Source organism: Cydia splendana, chromosome 7 (genome assembly GCF_910591565.1).
Source record: "Cydia splendana chromosome 7, ilCydSple1.2, whole genome shotgun sequence".
NCBI lineage: Eukaryota > Metazoa > Arthropoda > Insecta > Lepidoptera > Tortricidae > Cydia > Cydia splendana.
This window is the reverse complement of record NC_085966.1, coordinates 7034810-7044282: the sequence shown is the minus strand read 5'-3', so window position 1 is coordinate 7044282 and position 9473 is coordinate 7034810. Positions and strand designations below refer to the sequence as shown.

At 35.5% G+C, this 9473-nt stretch overlaps 2 protein-coding genes across 2 annotated transcripts; one reads left to right on the top strand and one right to left on the bottom strand.

Moving 5' to 3' along the window:
- Positions 1-598: 598 nt before the first annotated feature.
- LOC134792058 (signal peptidase complex catalytic subunit SEC11A) lies at positions 599-2775 on the bottom strand. Its single transcript, XM_063763182.1, has 4 exons — positions 2603-2775; positions 2261-2520; positions 1795-1972; positions 599-762 (listed from the first exon to the last, which is right to left on the bottom strand). Exons 1-4 carry the CDS (start codon positions 2648-2650, stop codon positions 712-714), a joined length of 537 nt encoding a protein of 178 aa, XP_063619252.1. The 5' UTR covers positions 2651-2775; the 3' UTR covers positions 599-711.
- Positions 2776-4043: 1268 nt separating this feature from the next.
- LOC134792057 (NEDD8-activating enzyme E1 catalytic subunit) lies at positions 4044-9453 on the top strand. Its single transcript, XM_063763181.1, has 7 exons — positions 4044-4112; positions 4234-4575; positions 4778-4938; positions 5061-5229; positions 5832-6081; positions 7857-8076; positions 9208-9453. The coding sequence occupies exons 2-7, from the start codon at positions 4238-4240 to the stop codon at positions 9417-9419; spliced, it is 1350 nt and encodes a 449-aa protein (XP_063619251.1). The 5' UTR covers positions 4044-4112; positions 4234-4237; the 3' UTR covers positions 9420-9453.
- Positions 9454-9473: the final 20 nt, after the last annotated feature.

The following is a 9473-nucleotide window of genomic DNA, read 5'->3' as shown; positions in this document are numbered from 1 at the left end:
ATTGATATTTTAAAATAAAATAAAATTTGATACGGACTTCATTGCGTCTTAGAAATTTATTAAATGAAAATTTGTTTATTCGTGTTACTTATTAAGATTTCAGCTTTCGTTTCGATAGTTTTAACTACATAAAGTAACTAAATCAAACTTGAAGTAATTTAGAGACAATTAAATAAATGCGGAATCTGTGGATAGACTAAGAGATAGTAAGAATACGGGAATTGATCAATAAAGTCCAAGTTAGAGAGGTCATACATTGACGTTATCTCAGATACAGAGGTCAATTCCTATACAATTCTAAAAAAAAAACAATTATGAAAATGTAATCTTATAAATAAAGTCTCAGTAAAAGAGGTAAAATACACTCTCTATCTCAATTATAGAGGTAAATGTGACTATAAAATCACAACAACTAATCCCAGTTATAGAGGTTCGCTTTATCTCACTAACATAGGTAATTCAGTGCTAAAGTGTTGGGACCGCACCATGAGTCCCAGCTATAGAGGTTTCTCACTTATCTAGGTCCCACTTAACCAGGTTTCACTGTATTTTCAACTTACTATTTTCGTCGCTAACATCAAGAGGATATAATAAAATATTTATTAATAACACTAGAGAGAACCTCATTTATTCATAAAATTAAATACACCATTGTGCCGATGTTACTTCTTTACAAATGCTTATGTTCACGACTCTCAGATCATAATGACGTCACTCTCTGTGCACTAGCACATAGATTGCTAGACACGCCAACACAGCAAACTGGAAAAGAGAAAACACAACTTTCAATAAAATATAGATAATATATAATACTTTAAAAAGTACCATATCTTTTTTAAGTTTAAGAGGAAAGGGGACAAAGTCACGTGACCGCAACTCCATACAAACAGAAGAAACTTTATTCATACTATTTAAGTGGTGGGGGTCTTATTTGTGTTATTTTGCCTTATGGACTATGTTTTATTCAAGTAGATTAAGGTTACTTGTAATTATTTTTGATGTAAGTATGCAAATAAAAATACATTTCTAGTTGGTCATGCCATAGGCCTGAGTCAAACCCAACCCCTAGTCTGTGTAAGCTAATAATTAATAGAACTTAGACCACAGCAAATAAGTGACCATTTTCAAACAGCCCTACGACTAGGCCAATTAAGTTTTGACTCTATGTCAACTTGACAGAGTTAAAATAAATTTAAGCTAGAGCCATTAGAGGAGAAAACCTTGACCTCTAGCATCCCACCATCCTATTTTTAAATTGAATAGATTTCAAAACTAATTCAATTCCACTACAGCTAGGGAATGCCGCCAACATCCTTGTTACAATGCCTAAAGGGCCTCTTCTAGATTTAAGCTAGTTATTAATTTCATTTAGTAGTATCACCAAGGCTCGGAACTGTTTTTTTTTTTTCATACAAAAAATACTGGTTTTATTACATTATTTTTCGTTCTTTGGTTTATTATTTCATTTTTAATGGGTTAATCTAATAATACGAAGTTGTTACCTAATTACATGATTCAGTCCTAAATAAAGAGCATAAAATAATTAAAAATATTGGTCTATTTCGGGTTTTTCAAAAAAACCGGTTCCGAGCCCTGAGTACCACTGTATATAAACCCTGTATGAAAATAAATGACCAGTTGACATTAAATTCTATTTTCTTATACCATTGATTCAAATTTGACTGCCAAATTCTTGTATACATTTTTGTATAACTACTATTAGTAGTACCTTCTTGGCACCAATATCACCTTTTTGGTAACTAACTCATTTCTAAATTCATTCAATTATCTCACCTTAAACTTAGGATATTCATTCATATAAATTGTGACCATTCCAACGTAAGGCAGAAATCCTCTGGCACGACCCACTACATCTTTTTTCGTAAGCCATAACTGGCCCTGTGCATACAGACCTCGGTCATCCACACTATTGTTATCTCCTTTGGTTAAAAATTTTACTGTACCGTTGCTCCTGGAACAATAAAAAAAATAGTTTTAGTACTGAATTATACAGTTCAACCACACAAATGTTGTTTGTTAATATTAATGAAAAATAACAGGTAAATGGTTTTCCTGTTTGCTTATAGAGATGGAACATAAAGTTACATGTATGTTGTGTATGTGGTAATAGCAAAATTTGTAAGTAAAAAGAATAGTTTTACTAATCATACGTTATTAAATTGACATCAACATTTGCATAACTAACTGAATTTACATAGTGAATCAAACAAAACTTGCAAAATGTTTAAAATTCACTTACTTTTCATGTAGTTTCAGTACTCTATGAACAATAGGAATGTCGCGGCCCTCAACCTTAAATACGACGATTTCTCCAACACGAACCGGCTCCTCTGGGTAGTTGGTAAGGAACAACAGATCACCTCTGTGGAAAGCGGGCTCCATACTGCCCGATAAAACCACTACGATCGGACTTTCGCTCCCCGTGACCACCATTAAACCTTTCCATATCATAAGCGCGGAAGACACTATCATACCAAAGCTTAACACTTGGTAGATAAACTGAAAATCAATGAAAATTCATATGAATAACAGCCAACGCGCCGCTCACGTCATCTCGCAGAATTAATAAATGAAAACATACCTGTCGCTTGTTCATGCGTTTCACATCGTCAAATAAACTGTCCAACATGGTTATTTATTATTAAATTTAGGGGTTGTATTTTGTAATGTGTTAAAAAGATGGTTATCCGGAATTACTTGCTAACTATGCTACCTTTCTCGTCGACAGAAACAACCACGTCAGAAATGTCAAAAACCACAGATAAGATGCAACGACTCGCTGACACGTTTTTAGTAAACCGTATCAAATTTTTTAAATGTATCTTGAACATGCTTTAGGACCCAAAAACACAAATGTATTCAGTAGGGCTACCGCCAATACCGAAAATCGTCAATTGCGGGCATTTTTCTCTGTCACTCTAATTACGCCTTCATTGGAGTAAAAGAGTAAGATCCCCGCAATTTGCGAATTTCGGTTTTCGCGGTAGCCCCTCAGGGAAGGCCAAGGATTAGCCAAAGAGCTCCGGCTTCAGAACAAATCCGGTGTCCTGTCCACACGGTCCACAGTGAGTATTAAATATTCTTTTCATCACACTTGCTCGGAAAAGATGTATTTACACGTAGGGCTTGCGGGCGGGAAATTGAATTTTTCGCCCTAGGGCGGAAAAAATCTTTTCCGAGCAAGTGTGATGAAAAACACTTATTTACACGTAGGGCTTGCGGGCGGGAAATTGAAATTTTCGCCCTAGGGCGGAAAAAATCTTTTCCGAGCAAGTGTGATGAAAAACACTTATTTACACGTAGGGCTTGCGGGCGGGAAATTGAAATTTTCGCCCTAGGGCGGAAAAGTGTTTTATACAGAAGTTTGTTTTTATTAATTCTCCTTTTTTTCCTTACAAGTGTGATGAAAAACATTGTGTGTGCCACGGGCGGTAAAGAAATTCCGAACTCGTGAACATTTTAAGCCCTCGCTTCGCGTCGGGCTTAAAATTGACACTCGTTCGTAATTTCTTATTTCCCGCCCTTAATACACAATGTACTATTTCATCACACTTGCTCGGAAAAGATGTATTTACACGTAGGGCTTGCGGGCGGGAAATTGAATTTTTCGCCCTAGGGCGGAAAAAATCTTTTCCGAGCAAGTGTGATGAAAAACACTTATTTACACGTAGGGCTTGCGGGCGGGAAATTGAAATTTTCGCCCTAGGGCGGAAAAGTGTTTTATACAGAAGTTTGTTTTTATTAATTCTCCTTTTTTTCCTTACAAGTGTGATGAAAAACATTGTGTGTGCCACGGGCGGTAAAGAAATTCCGAACTCGTGAACATTTTAAGCCCTCGCTTCGCGTCGGGCTTAAAATTGACACTCGTTCGTAATTTCTTATTTCCCGCCCTTAATACACAATGTACTATTGGTCCACACCAAGTTCAATCGTCTGTTACGTCTGTTACGGGCTGTGACTTTTGACAGTGACACTTCTGACTAAACTTGACACTCTTCTTAAATTCATTTCTGTGCATTTATGCATTCGCCGATATACTTATTTAACTAATTTCTATTTGGTTTCGGTATTCATATTTTGAAGATAGTATCGTAAGTTCTTCCCAAGTGTACTACATTTTGTATTTACAAAATTTCAATCAGAGATCAATAGAAACTTGGCTAACTAATTTCAATTCACCGGTTTATTGAAATTTACATTTATTTTCAACAGAAAAATGGCTGGTGGCGAGAACCAGACTTCGGAATACCTCCAAAGAAGATGGCTAAATATACGAAAACTATTAGAAAGATCTGGTCCATTTTGCCACCCGGATTTTGAACCTTCTGCTGAAATATTAGATTTCATTATGAATTCGTGCAAAATCTTAGTAATAGGAGCTGGGGGTCTTGGCTGCGAATTGCTAAAAGATCTAGCCCTAATGGGCTTTAAAAAAATCCATATTGTAGATATGGATACAATAGAGTTATCTAATTTGAACAGACAATTTCTGTTTAGGAAGAATGATATTGGATTATCAAAGGCTAAATGTGCTGTTGAATTTGTTAATAATCGGTGAGTCAAATTATTTATCTATACATGGCCAAACAGTGTGCTAATAAGATAACAACTTTAAAATAAAATTAAACTGCAAAATTTCATGGCCTTGAGTTTGAATCTTACCAGGGCACAGTATTCATCTGCCCACAATCATATATGCAAACTTTGAATGTAAAAAAAACTGAATTGACAGAGATTAAATGAATTATTTTTTCAGAGTCCCAGGTTGTGAGGCCATTGCTCATCACTGTGCCATCCAGGATATGGATGAGGGTTTCTATAGGCAGTTCCACATTGTCGTTTGTGGTCTTGACTCCATTGTGGCTAGGCGTTGGCTTAACGGCATGCTGATGTCCTTGCTTCAATATAATGATGATGGTAATTATAAAACATAATCAATGATGCATGATTTTTAATTTGTTGTTGTAACTCTGCTTAAAATTAAAGATGTATTCATGATATTCATGTACACATTATGTGAATTACATACTTTATTTCAGGAACTTTGGACCAAAGCAGCCTGATACCTTTAGTAGATGGAGGTACTGAAGGCTTCAAAGGCAACGCCCGAGTGATCCTGCCGGGCATGAGTGCATGTATTGAGTGCACACTAGACCTGTATCCACCGCAGATCACATTCCCGCTTTGCACCATTGCTAATACACCAAGGTAAATTCTTTTATTTATTCTTTAACTATCCTATGCCCTTCAGGGCTGAAATATTTAGATACGAAATTTGACCTCTATTGGTTCATAGGTTTAAGCGTGAAGAGCTAACAGGCAGAGTTACTTTTGCTTTTATAATATTAACAGGGAGTAGGGATAGACATATAACATACTCACAAAGTAGAAGTTTTACATACGAAATTTCTACTCACTCTATTTTCTTTTTATAACAGTTTTAGAAACGAAAATTTCTTCATATCTATCTATATATCTATATATATATATATATATATATATATAAAGCTTTATTACTTCCATAGTTTTAACAGTTTTATAAATATATTATTTGATGATAGTTTTATATGGACCCCGTTTGGGTAAAAGCCTAGCCTAGCAGATACAAGGGTTTTAACAGAGCTAGGATTAAAAAAAATCATAAGTCAAAATTACAGATTATAACACAAACAATTAATAGCAAATTGAGGCTTGTAGCGCGTTGATGAATAACGCTAAAACAGTGTAGGTTCAAAACAATGTGCTTAAAAGAAAAGCTAAAAAGGTTAAAATAATTAGTCTTTCACAACTTAACTTAATCTTTATTTCAGATTACCAGAGCATTGTATTGAATATGTAAAGGTACTACAATGGTCCAAGGAGAATCCGTGGGGCAACGCCACTGCCCTGGACGGTGACGATCCGCAGCACGTAGCCTGGGTCTTAGAGAAGGCACAGGAGAGAGCGATGAAGCACGGTATTATGGGAGTGACATATAGATTGACGCAGGGCGTGTTGAAGAATATTATACCGGCGGTGGCCAGTACGAATGCGGCTATAGCTGCGGCTTGTGCTACTGAGGTAAGTTTATGTTAATTCGCAATTACACAGATAAACTGTGAAATGAACTGTCGCCCTCGGTATAGTTTATGTTAATTCGCAATTACACAGGAAAACTGTGAAATGAACTGTCGCCCTCGGTATAGTTTATGTTAATTTGCAATTACACAGGAAAACTGTAAAATGAACTGTCGCCCCCGGTATAGTTTATGTTAATTCGCAATTACACAGGAAAACTGTAAAATGAACTGTCGCCCCCGGTATAGTTTATGTTAATTCGCAATTACACAGGAAAACTGTAAAATGAACTGTCGCCCCCGGTATAGTTTATGTTAATTCGCAATTACACAGGAAAACTGTAAAATGAACTGTCGCCCCCGGTATAGTTTATGTTAATTCGCAATTACACAGGAAAACTGTAAAATGAACTGTCGCCCCCGGTATAGTTTATGTTAATTCGCAATTACACAGGAAAACTGTGAAATGAACTGTCGCCCCCGGTATAGTTTATGTTAATTCGCAATTACACAGGAAAACTGTGAAATGAACTGTCGCCCCCGGTATAGTTTATGTTAATTCGCAATTACACAGGAAAACTGTGAAATGAACTGTCGCCCTCGGTATAGTTTATGTTAATTCGCAATTACACAGGAAAACTGTGAAATGAACTGTCGCCCTCGGTATAGTTTATGTTAATTCGCAATTACACAGGAAAACTGTGAAATGAACTGTCGCCCTCGGTATAGTTTATGTTAATTCGCAATTACACAGGAAAACTGTGAAATGAACTGTCGCCCTCGGTATAGTTTATGTTAATTCGCAATTACACAGGAAAACTGTGAAATGAACTGTCGCCCTCGGTATTTCCGGACCGATACAACTTTCAAACTTTTAAGAAATTTGCGTACACCCATCTTAAATGCCGGCAACGCACTTACAACCAACCTGGTGTTGCGGATGTCCATGGGCGAAGGTAATTGCTTACCATCAGGTGAAAAATACTAATTTATTTAAATACGAATCTTTAACAAGGCAAAGCTCCTGGGTTTCGGAAAAAATTGTTATTTTTATTTTTAATGAAATAGCTGCAAAAAATAATAATCCTCTCTCATGTGGGAACTTAGTTCAAAGCCGGTAACCGCTACCAACTTTGAGTATGTCGTATGTCATTCCAATTCCACGGTTATTGGTATCCAAAACTGCCGGTAGACAGCAGCGCAAGCCATCTACTTCAAAGTAGTAATGACGTCATCAAAATGACTCCCGCCTCCTCTTTCCTGTGCTGTGACTAAACATTACAAAATTACAAAACACTGCTCTTTGGGTGTTATCCACCTGTCCAATTTCTTTGTCCTATGTTGTATTTTGTCTCACATTTTGCTTAATGAGTGAGTGTGAAAAAATGTCAAAGTCAAAGTCAAATATATTTTATTCATGTAGGCCTACCAACAAGCACTTATGAACGTTTTACATAATATATTATCTTAAGCTAATTATCAGAGCAATTTATTCCAATAATATTCCATAGTTATATTGGTTATTATACAGATCAAATTTAATACTAAGAATTTCACAAAAAAGATCGTCAAACATAAAAAATTTAATAAAAAATACTAGTCTAGAATGTTTCTAGAATAAAATCTAAATGTCAATAAAACATACATAACAAAGAAGTACATAAGTACATTGAAATATCCATTTCAAATCACAATGAATCCCACGTTGTATCAATCCCACCAATGACATTGGACCAAGATATTGGACAGATGGAATACCACCCTTATCTCCGGTTCCAGGTATTCAAGCTAGCCTCATCCTGCTGCGTGAATATGAACAACTACATGGTGCTGAACATAGCGGACGGAGTGTACACGTACACGTTCAGCGCCGACCGCCGCGCGGACTGCGTGGCCTGCAGCAATACCACTAGGACCATGGAGCTGGAGGCCCAAGCTACCTTACAGACCATACTTACCAAGCTCCAGGAGGAGCCCAAGTATCTCATGAAAAGCCCAGGTCAGTTTGAAGGGTTAAAATTTCAAAAGGATGATTTTCAACGATTATCAGAATTATTATCATGAAAACGTTCAGAAACTTGTCTTTTAACTATGATAATTCTTAGAAATGGTTTATGCGTCGTTGGACTAAAAGTAAATATGGCGATGTATAAAAATGTCTACATATAAAATAAAAATTGGTCCGAGTATTAGAAAGCCAATACTTCAAAATGTTTAAGTCGTATCAAGTCGGAATATAAAAATGACTACTTTCAAAGTATACAAATGTCTAAGTCTTATCAAGTCGGAATATAAAAATGACTACTTTCAAAGTATACAAATGTCTAAGTCTTATCAAGTCGGAATATAAAAATGACTACTTAATAAATTTTACATGCATACATTTTCATTTCTCATAATAAATATAACAAAGAGTAATTTTAAAATACATCGCCATATTTACTTTTAGTGTCGCAACATATTTATATTTGGTCTAATATACAGATGCACATTTTTATACTTCGTCAAAATTATATACGCCCGAACTTATGTAAGTGGACATTTTTATACATCATCATATTTACTTTTAGTCTAGTGCCGCAACATATTTATATTTGGTCTAATGTACAGATGCACATTTTTATACTTCGTCGAAATTATATACGCACGAACTTATGCAAGTAGACATTTTTATACATCGCCATATTTACTTTTAGTCCAACGACGCATAAATCTCTTAGAAATGCTTGATAATTATCAAAGTAATTACCTCGATCATAGAGAATAGAGTGTACAAAGACGGATTGTCAAAGTATTAATATTAAAGAAGTTGACACATATTATCAGTGAAAGAATAATGATCAAAGTCAAATGGCGTTCTAACAGTTTTAATCTGTCGAAAGATGGCAGTAAATGTACTGTAGCTACATAATTTACCATGACAGTAACTCTCTATTTCAAATTCTCTTTGCCTTGATAATAAAGTATCTCATGAAGAGCCCGTCAGTTAAGTAGTAAGGGCAAATAGATTTCTATGTCAGGGGGGGTCAGTTCTAGCTGACTGTACATTAGATTGAATATTAGAACCAATAAAACCACTCTGATTAGTTAAATTAACCGTGTATTTTTTTAACTTTTTTTTTATTTTCAGGCATTACCACTATTATTAATGGGCGCAATAAAACGCTGTACATGTCTTCAATCAAAAGCATAGAAGAGAGAACAAGGGACAACCTGAAGAAGAAGATAACTGATTTAGGATTATTTAATGGTGCTGAAATCCTGGTGGCAGATATAACTACTCCTAACACAATCACGATAAAGTTGAAAGTTATTGAAAATGTGGATGTTGAGATGGCCTAGTTATGTATGTGTAACAAATAAAAATGATTTTTAATGTATCTTGATTTTCTTTTA

What these genes read in the sequence shown, in the direction of transcription:
- LOC134792058 (XM_063763182.1), bottom strand. Translation starts at nt 2,650, where the DNA reads ATGTTGGACAGTTTATTTGACGATGTGAAACGCATGAACAAGCGACAG. An exon ending in AACGCATGAACAAGCGACAG is followed by an intron (nt 2,521 to 2,602) that starts GTATGTTTTCAT and finishes ATTGATTTTCAG; the next exon opens with TTTATCTACCAAGTGTTAAG. An exon ending in GTACTGAAACTACATGAAAA is followed by an intron (nt 1,973 to 2,260) that starts GTAAGTGAATTT and finishes TTATTGTTCCAG; the next exon opens with GAGCAACGGTACAGTAAAAT.
- LOC134792057 (XM_063763181.1), top strand. Translation starts at nt 4,238, where the DNA reads ATGGCTGGTGGCGAGAACCAGACTTCGGAATACCTCCAAAGAAGATGG. An exon ending in GCTTCAATATAATGATGATG is followed by an intron (nt 4,939 to 5,060) that starts GTAATTATAAAA and finishes ACTTTATTTCAG; the next exon opens with GAACTTTGGACCAAAGCAGC. An exon ending in GTATCTCATGAAAAGCCCAG is followed by an intron (nt 8,077 to 9,207) that starts GTCAGTTTGAAG and finishes TTTTATTTTCAG; the next exon opens with GCATTACCACTATTATTAAT.